Source organism: Polypterus senegalus, chromosome 12, assembly GCF_016835505.1.
Source record: "Polypterus senegalus isolate Bchr_013 chromosome 12, ASM1683550v1, whole genome shotgun sequence".
Taxonomy (NCBI): Eukaryota; Metazoa; Chordata; class Cladistia; order Polypteriformes; family Polypteridae; genus Polypterus; species Polypterus senegalus.
Genome location: NC_053165.1, coordinates 47,341,866 through 47,355,827, shown reverse-complemented (window position 1 = coordinate 47,355,827; position 13,962 = coordinate 47,341,866). Strand labels below are relative to the sequence as shown.

At 40.3% G+C, this 13,962-nt stretch overlaps 1 protein-coding gene across 1 annotated transcript in view; it reads right to left on the bottom strand.

The window, feature by feature from the left end:
- Positions 1-954: 954 nt before the first annotated feature.
- si:ch211-220i18.4 (SRSF protein kinase 2) overlaps positions 955-13,962 on the bottom strand; it is a 92,841-nt gene continuing 79,833 nt past the window's right edge. The window contains exon 12 of the mRNA XM_039771085.1: positions 955-1,228. Within this exon, the coding sequence (XP_039627019.1) occupies positions 1,068-1,228 (161 nt within the window). The 3' untranslated portion in view covers positions 955-1,067. The remainder of the gene's footprint in view (positions 1,229-13,962) is intronic.

Here is a 13,962-nt window from a genome sequence, read left to right as displayed (position 1 = left end):
CTGACCTTAATCCAATTGAAATGTTGTGGAAGGACCTGAAGCGAGCAGTTAATGTGAGAAAACCCACCAACATCCCAGAGTTGAAGCTGTTCTGTACGGAGAAATGGGCTAAAATTCCTCCAAGCCGGCGTGCAGGATGATCAAAAGTTACCAGAAACGTTTAGTTGCAGTTATTGCTGCAAAGGGGGGTCACACCAGATACTGAAAGCAAAGGTTCACATACTGTACTTTGCCACTCACAAATATGTAACATTTGATCATTTTCCTTAATAAATAAATGACCAAGTATAATATTTTTGTCTCATTTGTTTAACTGGTTTCTCTATATCTACTTTTAGGACTTGAGTGAAAATCTGATGATGTTTTAGGTCATATTTATGCAGAAATACAGAAAATTCTAAAGGGTTCACAAACTTTCAAGCACAACTGTATGACTTTACAACTCTTTCTGGGTTATCACTTAAGTTTTGTGGTGATTTTATAATCATCCTCCTAAATGGTGGCTCCCTTTTACTTTTCTTATATTTCTGTAGACGGTCTGTGACCACACGGCCATCTTATAATAGCCAGAATCAATAAAAGTAGGTAGGGAGCAGAACTTCAAAGAAACATGAAATGATCTACCAGCATATGTGAGGAGGGACCCTCTAGTCTCACCGTCTCAGCTTTCATGGCCCCTCCAGGGTCCAGCAGTCCACAATCACAAGACTCTTCTTCACCCAAGCGTTTCACTTGTGAAGTGAAACCCACACCATCTAGTTCAGGTCAATTCAATGTATTCTTATCAAACACAATTCCACTTATGCAGTCCAGGGCTATAAAATATTTACAGATATAACATGAAATGCAACGTCTAACCATCTGTTTTCCAAACCTGCTATTAAAACTAGTACATGACTCTTTTCTTCACTTGATTTGTAATCTCCTGTCTGTGAAGGAACTTTCAGCCACATGATATTACAAAATGGCAGTGAAATTTGAATGCCGTTTAATGCAGGCAAAAATAAAGTGCATAAAGAGTCGCACTTTGGCGCTACAAAACAAAGAACTGGCAACCGCCTTGCTATTCACCTCCTTAGGGCCCCTAAATCAATGGGTCTGGCTTCTGGAAGGGCTCCGAACCCTTGGCTGCTTAGATCCAAAATGTGACGTCTGGTTTTATACTGTCCCGACTGGAAGGGGTGGGGCTTCTCTGGCTCCGTTGCCCTCATTGGGCATCTTCTCAGTACTGTGGAAGTAGAAAGGGACAATACCATTGATGACTGCGCACCCTCTCATCTCAGAATGGTATTGCATAACTTATTATTACAGCTAAGACTTACTATTACAAAAATATACTCATGTGAAAAAGAAAGTGCACCCCATGAATTGTTTTTCTTCTTCAACATATATGGACATATCAAGATTTTATCTTCATTTACAAGTATCTATAGACAAAGGTGACATAATATAGCAAACATCAGGCCACATTTCATCCATCCATCCATTTTCTAACCCGCTGAATCCGAATAGGGTCACGGGGGTCTGCTGGAGCCAATCCCAGCCAACACAGGGCACAAGGCAGGAACCAATCCTGGGCAGGGTGCCAACCCACCGCAGGACACACACAAACACACCCACACACCAAGCACACACTAGGGCCAATTTAGAATCGCCAATCCACCTAACCTGCATGTCTTTGGATTGTGGGAGGAAACCGAGCTCCCGGAGGAAACCCACGCAGACACGGGGAGAACATGCAAACTCCACGCAGGGAGGACCCGGGAAGTGAACCTGGGTCTCCTAACTGCGAGGCAGCAGCGCTACCACTGCGCCACCGTGCCGCCCCAGGCCACATTTACGTTTTATAATCCACAAATGAAAAAATTAAATATTTGAAATGAACTATGCATGCAAAACACCCCTCAAACATCACACATCGCATTTGGAGGTGTGCAGAAAATATTCTCCCTGCCAATGTCACAAAGGAAATGCCTACTTCAGGGGTCGACACCTGCTATTAGAGCCAAGTGTGGACTTTTTTTTTCCCACAGATTGAAATTGCATATCTGTTCATTTTATTTTGGAGAAACAGTTGCATTGTCTATTGTAGGAGTAAAGTTGGACAGTTTGACATTCGTGGTGGAGTGACGGGCGCTGAGCAGGCTCCTGTCAATCATGAAGAATCCACTGCATCCACTGAACAGTATCATCTCCAGACAGAGGAGCAGCTTCAGTGACAGACTGCTGTCACCGTCCTGCTTCACTGACAGACTGAGGAGATCGTTCCTCCCTCACACTATGCAACTCTTCAATTCCACCCGGGGGAGTAAATGCTAACATTACTCAAAGTTGTTGTCTGCTTTTACATGCATTTTTTATTACTCTTTAATTTAATATTGTTTTTTGTATCAGTATGCTGTTGCTGGATTATGTGAATTTCCCCTTGGGATTAATAAAGTATCTATCTATCTATCTATCTATCTATCTATCTATCTATCTATCTATCTATCTATCTATCTATCTATCTATCTACCTTTGTCTATAAATAATGTTCAAATAAAGATTAAATCTTGATATGCTCACATTTATTTAAAAAGGAAAAACATTTCATGGGGTGTACTTACTTTTTCACATGAGTGTATTTTATAAACAGAATTATGATAAGAGACTCTTTGACAAAGTGACTAGAAACTTTTAAACCAGCTCAGCCAGCCTCCAAACACATTTGAATGTTACACCGTGTATACATTCCTCTCTCCCTCATTTAATGTAGGACTGCATTTTCACTTATCTATTTGGCTGCCATCTTTATCCAAAGCGATTTACAAACTTTTGAGGTACAATTGGTGGTATTTCTTTTTTTCCTCGTTTTTTTCCAGTTGGAGCACAGGTGAGTGAAGTGACTTGCTCAGGGTCACACAGTGTCAGTGGCAGGATTTGAACCCACACCCTCAGAGTTTGAGGTCCAAAGCTTTAACCACTGCACCACACCATCTAAGGTAGCGGTTCTCAAACTTTCGTATTTTGCACCCCTCCTTTTCTACCTGAAATAATCCTGCGCCCCCTGCATAATATAAGATAGATGAGAATAACCCCTGATACAACTAACAAAGGTATGATACTCGTACGGCGGTGTCGCGGTATCCTATCATTTTTACTTCCATAAGATTTGCATGTGTTCGGCTAACTTCGATGAAAGTGCTTTAATAACTTTTAAAATGCCTTGTGTGGTTTTTGGTAGTAATTCTAATCCCAAAAACAAAGAATAAATTATGTATTATTATTTAATTATTTTTTTATGTAAAGAAACGATTAAATATGTTTTAATTTTTTAAAATCTCGTAAACGAGGACACCAATGAAGTCAGTCTGCGCGAGACAAACGTATTTTTGTCCGACAAATATTATACCGCTGTTAGTTGTATCATGAAAATAACCCAATACGCAGTAAATTATTGAACTCAGTTTGGAAATATTGGCTACGCTGCCAATGTGGGGCCGCATTATCACCTGATCTACTGTTACCTGAATGTTCGCGACAGATTCCGATACGTCTCGAACTTTCTGGATTGAAAATACTATATGCTTGCAAATTTAAATATGAAATAAAATTGTAAAAAAATTATTTTGATGTCTTGTTTTATACAATGCCCCCCTTGTACAGCTTCAGCGCCCCCCCCAGGGGGCATGCCCCACAGTCTGAGAACCACTGGTCTAAGGTGAGTTGAAATCTAAGTGATCAAAGTAGTTAATGTTTGCAGTGAACCATGTAATGCATATGCCTCTGTTATACACGATTTGGTAAGGGATTTGTAAAAGTAGTGTTAACCTTTGTGATGCACCATCTGTTGGAATGACAAGTACAATGCATTTTATTTCATCGAATGCAATGTTTGTGATGCGGCATCATTTGGAATGACAGAGACATAGCAACCAGACGGACACACAGACACAGATGGAACTATAAATGCACAGCTATATTTTTAAATTATTGATTCAATTGTTTGTGCTTCCCACATTTGAAAGACATGAGTGGTGAGCTAATTGGGTGTCAAGTGCTAGACTGGTGCACCATCAGGGGTCAGTTCTTAATCCATGCTAGCGGGGTAAACCTTGCTGGATTCAGCTGGTTTTTAAAAGGGTGGAGTGAGGTCAGCGATGGCTTTTCAGTCTCTTAACTTGGCCCGGTTTTGCTGCATTCTTGTCCACTCGGGTATCCATGCAGATTTCTGGCAAGGTGAGGTGACTTTTCCTGACTCTAGGACACACGCTCACAGCGCATGACAGAGGAGGTGTTATTATGGTCTGGTCGTGCTCAGTCATCGGCTCAGTACTGGTGGGTTATCAGTTTCTCAGTAGCCATCTGTCAGACATCCTTTTTATGTATGAACTGAGGACCCCTGCGGATTTTGTTTTTCACCAATCTTTATTTCTGATTTAACTTTTATGTGCTCTTAAGTTGTTCCTTTTTTCATTTTCTGTGTCAGTGTGTGCCATATTTTGGTGCGTTTGTTTGCCTCATTGATTTAAAGTTGTTGTATGTGGTGGTCTGTTCAGCAATGTGAGTTTTGCAATCCTGTGAACAGAGCTACATTAAAAATAAAACAATTGAACTTTTGTTATTATTGGCATGACTATTCTTTTTTTTTTATTTCTCAGCTTTATTTAAGGCAACTTACAAAAATAAATCAGTATTGTGGGCACCCAAGGGAATGACAACTCGTGACAAGAGATAAATGTTGGGACACCGACCCAGTTGTCTCTATTTACTGTACTTTCAGTTCTGTACATAAAAACAAACACATGATGGTGTGACATCAACAAAGTCAGATCAGGAAGGAGCTCTGTCTCGTCAACTGCTCGATCAACGCGTGACGCCTCCTTCCAGGTGGTCGCCATTTTATAGTCCAGGGACCACAAGGGGTGGAGTTTTGATAACACCATGATGATACCAAGATAGGTGGATTAGCAGATAATTTGGATTCCGTTATACCATTACAGAAGGACTTGGATAGCATGCAGGTTTGGGCAGATTCAATTTAATGTCAGTAAATGTAAAGTATTACACATAGGAAGTAAAAATGTTAGGTTTGAATACACAATGGGCGGTCAGAAAATCGAGAGTACACCTTATGAGAAGGATTTAGGAGTCATAGTGGACTCCAAGCTATCAACTTCCAGACAGTGTTCAGAAGCCATTAAGAAGGCTAACAGAATGTTAGGTTATATAGCACGATCTGTGGAGTACAAGTCCAAGGAGGTTATGCTCAACCTTTATAATGCACTGGTGAGGCCTCATCTGGAGTACTGTGTGCAGTTTTAGTCTTCAGGCTACAAAAAGGACATAGCAGCGCTAGAAAAGGTCCAGAGAAGAGCGACTAGGCTGATTCCAGGTCTACAGGGGTTGAATTATGAGGAAAGATTAAAAGAGCTGAGCCTTTACAGTTTAAATAAAAGAAGATTAAGAGGTGACATGATTGAAGTTTTTAAAATTATGAAGGGAATTAGTACAGTGGATCGAGACTTGTATTTTAAAATGAGCTCATCAAGAACACGGGGACACAGTTGGAAACTTGTTAAGGGTAAATTTCACACAAACATTAGGAAGTTTTTCTTTACATAAAGAACGATAGACACTTGGAATAAGCTACCAAGTAATGTGGTAGACAGTAAGACGTTAGGGACTTTCAAAACTCGACTTGATGTTATTTTGGAAGAAATAAGTGGATAGGACTGGCGAGCTTTGTTGGGCTGAATGGCCTGTTCTCGTGTAGAGTGTTCTAATGTTCTAATGCTGTTAAGGAAGAGGAAGACAGCACAGTTGGTAGCAGCGTCTCCTCCCGGTCCGTGGTGGAGTTACATGACTGGTTGGAACCGCGTGGCTGAACCACTGACTCACATGCGTGATGGTACAGATCAACTACATTCGAGTGATCAAAAGTCAAAAGTTAGTGAGCGACAGAGAATACAATTTCAAGTGGACTGCAAGATGTATAATATGAGCAGTCCTTAGCTAAGATGAAAATGGACACTCACAAAAAACTGAAGCTGCTTGTTGGTTAGACTGGTCAGCACAGCTGCACACATCCAGAAGGGACACCAAGCGTAAGCAATCACAAGGTGCTCTGCAAAGGTTCACGAAGCCATTCAGAAGATCAGCCTCCAGTCAAATGAGAGACATCATCAGTTTTTAAATTGATACCAACCCATCCAACGATTAAAAATATCTACAATCCACACGTTTACTGATCCAGCCATAAGAATAAGTTTGGACATTTTTTTTTTCAAACTCTCATCATTCTATCTCTTCTGGTGTGCAATTGATCACAACTGTAAGCTGCTGGGGGAGACTCTTTTTTTGTAAATTAGAAATAATGCTTCACTTAAGAATACGTTAGGGCAAATGAATGTGTGTTAAGAGTGTAACAAAATCGTTTTAATCTTGAAAATGCCACATGTATCCTGTAACTGAGTTTGTTTGGACATGGGCTACCAGAGCCTATCACGGCAGCAGAGGGTGTTTAGCAAGACACAGCTCAGGATGAGATGCCAGGCCATGGCAAAGCACACCCACGTACTGGGGGCTAAATATGCAATTCTAAGAACATCCTGTTAGAAGAATGCTATATGTTAAATGGTGTGTCCTGACACATAGGGAGGTCACACACAGCAATGTCTGGAAGGTACCAGTCCTCCACAATTGATCATCATCATCAACATCACCACCACCTTCTTCTTCTTTCGGCTGCTCCCGTTCGGGGTTGTCACAGCGGATCATCTTGTTCCATATCTTCCTGTCCTCTTGCTCAGTTACACCCACTACCTTCATGTCATCTCTCACCTCATCTATAAACCTTCTCTTAGGCCTTCTTGTGGGTTTATTATAAAAAAAGGAGCTTTTAACTTTGAAATGTTAAAACGTTTCATTTTAATATTTTAAACTACTTTATACTAAAGCAACCATCCTCATCTGTTGACTACGAGACACAAGGAGCAGCTTGTTTTAGTTTCACGTGATGGCACTGAAGAAGCTGTAAGCCATGTCGGGCACCAAAGGTCAGGACTAGGCCCACACCATGGCTGAATCTGTTTAAAGTGAACTGATAAACGTGATTCCTCCTTGATTCAGCAACAACTAACCCTAACCCTAACTTATGTGTATAAATATAGTACTTTCAGAAAATATTCCAAACTCTTCACATTCTGTACACTTACTTGTGTTGGAGATTTTGTTAAAAATGGAGAAATGTACCATTTTTGCCCATCAATCTACACTTCAGAACCCATAACAAAGTGAAAACATGTTTTCAGACTCTGAGTGCATGATGAAAAAGATTCTCTGGTCTGATGAGACAAAAATTGAAGTCTCAGACCACTACTCATTTCTTGCCTAATACCATCACTATGGTGAAGCATGGTGGAGGCAGCATCCTGCTATGAGGGTACATCTCAGCAGCAGGGACAGGGAGTATGGCCAGAATTAAGGGAAGTGTAAATGCAGCCAAATACTGAGAGGTCTTTGTAGGAAACATTCTCCAGAATGCACGTTACCCTTCAGCACGACCATGACCCAAAGCGCACAGCTAAGGCAACGCTGGAGTGTCTTCAGGAGAAGACTATGATTGTCCTTGAGTGGCCCAGCCAAAGCACCAGACTTAAACCCCATAGAACATCTGTGGAGAGACCTGAAGATTGCAGTTTATGGACGCTTCCTATCCAATCTAATGGAGCTTGAGGAGATCTGCAAGGAAAACTGGGATAAACTGCTTAAATCCGGATGTGTAAGACCTGTAGAGACTTAACCACAAAGAATCAAAGCTTTCATTGCTGCCAAAATAGGCTTCTATAAAGTACTGAAGTTTTTCATTTTTAAAAAATTACAACTTATTCTGAAAATATCATTTAATTTTGTCCTTATGGGTTATTGAGAGCAGATTGCTGGTAAAAATGGCAAATTTATCTATTTAAAATTAAATTAACAATGCAATCAAGTGTAAAGAATTTAAATACTTTTTGAATGCTCTGTAAAAAAGCAGCTTAGCTGAAACTGTTAGCATACTGACATCCATCCATTTTCCAACCCGCTGAATCTGAACACAGGGTCAATGTCTGCTGGAGCCAATCCCAGCCAACACAGGGCACAAGGCACGAACCAGTCCCGGGCAGGGTGCCAACCCACCGCAGGACACACAAAACACAACCACACACCAAGGCCAATTTAGAATGGCCAATGCACGTAACCTGCATGTCTTTGGACTGTGGGAGGAAACTCACGCAAACACAGAGAGAACATGCAAACTCCACGCAGGGAGGACCCGGGAAGCGAACCCAGGTCTCCTAACTGCAAGGCAGCAGCGCCACCATGCCGCCTGCATACTGATAGAAGAAAGTTAACAAACAAGTTAACATTAATAATCACAATGGAATTAACCATTAACCAGGGCGCTGGTGCCCTGCCCGGGGTTTGTTTCCTGCTTTGCACCCTGTACTGGCTGGGATTGGCTCCAGCAGACCCCCGTGACCCTGTAGTTAGGATATAGCAGGTTGGATAATGGATGGATGGATGGATGGAATACTTCCAAGAAAAAAATCATAGGCTTTGTCCGCTTTGAGTGGTTTCCAACAATACTTCTTTGGAGGTGAAAGTAAAAAAGTGAAATAAAAAGTGACACCAAACTAACAGGATGTGTCACGTCAATGCGTCACTTCCAAATCTGGTGAAAATGGCGAATCGCTTATTCTCGGAAGCCAAATGAGCATCAGTTGAGGAAGTGGAATGATGGGAAGACTCAGAAGAGAGAAAATGTCAGGTGACGTGATGGTCTCAAGAGGTGAGAAAAAGTGGAAGCCACAAGTCCTAGAAGTTAGGATGACAGCCTGCACGTGTAGAGCCAGTAGGTCCGGAGGACTTTGTTTTCTTTTGTCTTCACTTTGATTCTTTGTATTTTTGGTTAACACATCAACATTCCATGTTGCTAAATCTTTGGTTTTCTTGGCATGTTTGTGTTTTGAAGTCAGTGGAGATCAATGGTGGTGCTGCTGCCTTGCAGTAAGGAGATCATGGGTTTGCGTCCTGAGTTCTCCATGCATGGAGTTTGCAAAACATTTTGAGTAGTGAGAAAAGCATATATAACTGTAAAGAATTATTATTATTATTATTATTATTATTATTATTATTATTATTATTATGACTGTTTCATTTATGTTAGGTAGAATGCCCAGAGGGGACTGGGCGGTCTCATGGTCTGGAATCCCTACAGATTTTATTTTTTCTCCAGCCGTCTGGAGTTTTTGTTTTTCTGTCCCCCCTGGCCATTGAACCTTACTCTTATTCGATGTTAATGTTGATTTATTTTGTTTTATAATTATGTCTTTCATTTTTCTATTCTTTAATATGTAAAGCACTTTGAGCTACTGTTTGTATGAAAATGTGCTATATAAATAAATGTTGTTGTTGTTGTTGTTGTTGTTATTATTCTGTGGTGGGTTGGCACCCTGCCCAGGATTGGTTCCTGCCTTGTGCCCTGTGTTGGCTGGGATTGGCTCCAGCAGACCCCCGTGACCCTGTATCTGGATTCAGCGGGTTAGAAAATGGATGGATTATTATTATTATTATTATTAAACACACTTTGTTCCATATTTCTACATCTGGGACCACTGACAAGTTCAGTTATTTGCTCCATTTCACTGGTGGGAGCTGGAGGACACTCTTATGTTTTAAAGTTCAAACCTTTAACCATTCTGCCATGATCCTCGCAAATACATCATCCACTTACCTGCTGGTTTCATTACATTGTAGCCTACCCTGCGGACATTGGGCACAGGTTAGGAACCAACCATGCATGGAAAGATGGTGCTTCGCAGAGCATTCTCCACACAATATGAACCTATACTCAGTCACATGGGGTCAATTTAGGATGCCAGTTATCCTAAAATTCAAACATTTGTGAGGGAAACAGAGTACAGGAGATATGAAAGGCGGACATGTCAATTCCATACAGACCTTACCCAAGCTGGTATATACATCCATGTCTTTGGAGCTCTGAGACATCTTCAGAAACCACACCCACTCCAACAGGCCTTCAGTAATGTTAACTTCATACCACCAGCTTGAAAAAACAAAACTATGGCACCTTAAATTACACACCTTTATTTATTCTTCTACACTCTCAGTTTCTTTTCAGACAATTTTCCCATCATTCTTGTAGTCTAAACTACAGAACCAACTGACGACCTGACATACATCTTGCTGGAATGCTTCTTGCCCTTGTAGTGTCGGCCTTGTGTCTGGTTCTTTATGATTACAAAAAGATTGTAATTGGAGGGTTCCGGATTGGGACTGTGAGGAGAGTGGAGGAGAACTTCGCATCCCATTCTCAGTTTCTTCCAAGGTCGAACGAGCGAGGTGGGGCCGGGCTTTGTCGTGATCTTCTTTCATGGGTGTTTATCCACACCTGCATTTCTCAACCTTTACGTATTTGCGACCCGAGTTTTCATAACAGTTTTAATCGCGCCCCCCTAACGTTTTTTGAAAGGAGCCCACTAATACCTATTTGTTCTTTTTTAATTAATGATATATCATAGATGCATATTTTATTATACCTACTTAACTTCTACCGACATTTACTTAACTCTATATTTATTTTTCTAGTATCAGAATGTAGTTTAAGTTAATTCTCTTTGGTTTCATATTTTCGATTCTTGTTTTCTTTTTTCACATCTTCGCAGCCCCCTTTATGTTACTTCCCGCCCCACAGTTTGAGAACCACTGATCCACACAGTGCAGGATGTAGCTTCTTTGGTGTTTGGACATAATATGCACCCCTCTGTATCACAAAAGACGACACACATTTTTACTTTCTCGTATACATTGTATAGAGAAAGTGCAGGCATCGTGAAAAAATTGGATGTCGAGATTTTGATGAATCTAGACATTTTAGAACTTCCTGAGTCTGAAAATGTCATTTTTTAAATTATGTCTATCTCTATGTGTGTAAACTCGAAAACGCTTTGCCCTCGGTCAATGAGATTTTGTACGCCTGCTTTATATCAAAAATAAAGAATTTCTATCACGTTTTGGGCCACTTCCGGGTACTTTAACTGAATATTCTTGCTAATTTTCAAGTAAACTATGGTTATATTTACAAATTTTATATAGATATTTATAATGATAAACAGCAAACAGATATGAAATTTGAGAAAAATTACTCAACCTGAAGTAGTATTTTATTCAAACAACCATCCAAGTTTTTTGTATCATGGAAATACAAATGTGCACACAATATTTAAAACTGTATTCAATATAACATATATTCTTTCAATAACTATTCTTAATTTTATTTTAATTTATACATTATCAGTTTAGCAATAACATATAAACATTGAACCTGCCATGTAAATATAAAGATGTAATGGGAACAATAAGCTGCTATGTCCCCGCCGTGTTCCTGGTAATACATTTCATTTTATAATATATATATATTTTTATTTCCGCCATCATTATCATAATTAGCTAAATGCAGTTTTACCTATAACAATTTATTTCAACAAATATTATATAATACTAACACGTTTTCTATGTTTTTAGGTGACTATGACTCTTTTTACTTTGCACGTAATCTAAGTAATGCATATGTAATCATGAAAAAATGCCACCACCGTTTTTCGACCACAAGTGCGAAAATATCATTTTAATATAAAGTTTGATTATAAATAGAGATAAATGATCATGTATCGATATCATCAATTAGTTATGATGAGAAACAAAGACAAGTGATATTTGAGAAATATTGTGCAACTGGTAGTGGTTCTGATGACTTTTTCCTCCATGTCAGTATACAAGAAAGTCGAGGGCAGTGCACTCCCGACTTTTTCTTTTGGAATTTAGATGTTGCCATTCCTTGCTCTGACGTTTTGTCCCAGGTTCAACATGTTACAAATCAATTTTCACCCCTTGTCATAATACTGAGCAGAAACTCTCATCTTTCATTTTGATATTGCTCAAGCAGTTGTGAAGAGATGTTTTGCTGTTTAATCTTCAGAAAATGTTGGGCACAGTGGGCACACGTTTTCTAATGTCCCAAACTTTCAGTCATCTCTGAAACTGCATCGTGTCCCATTCCTAACTGTGCTGATGTATCTGTCATCTTTAATGAGCGCATGAACCCATTCCTTGGTGTGCTCAATGAGGCCTGCTCAGTGGCAACCATTACAAGGTGTCACGCATGCACATGTGTGGATCATCCTCAGGGCTCCTCTAAGGTTTGTGGTACCACCCCAGGTCGAGAGGGGGCACTGTTGCTAACCATGTCTTTTCCTATTCCTCCAACAGCTCTGAGATGACTCACCTGACTCTGCCCCCTCCAGTTTACCAGTTATACATCACGAGGCTGGCAGAAGGAGGCGTCACTCTGCAAGCAGAGCTCGACAGAGCTTCAGTGACAACACCTTAATTAATACGAGCCCCAATGCGGCTATTTTATTTGTTTCATTTTTATTATCTTTGCACCTGTGGGTGCCTGTAGTTTTGTTAAAACAACCTATGAGTAAGCGGAGATGACTGATTTGGCTCACCAATTGCCTTGCCTGGGGCTTCACTCAGACTAATCTCAGATGTCAGTGTCACCATCTTTAAAGTGCTTCACCCACCTTCTCAAAATACTGGCAGTGCGTTCACATGCACAATCAGGTTAAGCTGAATAACCCAAAGGAGCCAGTATCCCAATTTCTCACCTATCCACATTTTCATGCTTTTATGATTATCCATGGAGAGATCGGCCTCTGATGATCAGGAGGCTTAAAACCTGATTTCTCTATTCGGCATTTAGAAATCAGATTTCTGTAAATAATGGGATTATTGAAACACATGTAAACACACAAAGTGTACATCAGCAGTGGGAATTTCCTCTTTTAATTTGAAATTCAATCACAGCACACTGGCAGAAAGATACACCATCGTCAGCCATTTTGTCCAATGTCTGTGTGGTTGTGTGATTTAAGTTAATGACATCATTAGCAACTCAAAGCCATGAACAGAGATGGCAATACCTGTCAGACAACATTCATTCTGGTATTGTTAAATGTACATGCATAATATTAGTTTGCTTATTCATTTCGGTGCAACCTTTACAAAGGGTCCTTTTACACTAAAGATGACTAAAAAGTGAACCAAGTCAGTTTAATGCACAACATTAAGGAACACTCTGGCTGTCGTGTCACTGCAAAGTAGCCGGCTAATGTCAGCTTAGCAGGACCTCAAATTAATCCTTGAAGAAAATGGACTGAGCTGTACACCTGTGTTAAATGCAACTTTAGGCATTACGACCATCCATCCATCCAGCTATATCCTAACTGCAGGATCACGGGGGTCTGCTGGAGCCAATCCCACCCAACACAGGGCGCAAAGCAGGAAACAAACCAGGTGCCAGTCTATCGCAGGGCACACACAAGGGACAATTGAGGATCGCCAATGCACCTCACCTGCATGTCTTTGGACTGTGGGAGGAAACTCACGCAGACACGGGGAGAACATGCAAACTCCACGCAGGGAGGAACCAGGAAACAAACCTGGGTCTCCTAACTGCGAGGAAGCAGTGCTACCCACTGTGCCACCGTGCTGCCCATTATGAGCCATTATAAGTTAAATATTCTTTAATGCTTTAGTAAATCTAATGCACTTGCAAACTGCTGATTTCTCTGTGGACCCTTTGAGCTTCCTTGGTGCCATCCAGAGTCTCTTTTTAAACAGGGCCAGCTCCATGTCACTTATATTTATATTTTCCTTCATCTGATATCTAAAAATCTAAATTCCTCTGATACCAAATTTCCCCTCTTCGGACAAATAAAGTATCTATCTATCTATCTATCTATCTATCTATCTATCTATCTATCTATCTATCTATCTATCTATCTATCTATCTATCTATCTATCTATCTATCTATCTATCATATAGTATAATCTATCTATCTATCTATCTATCTA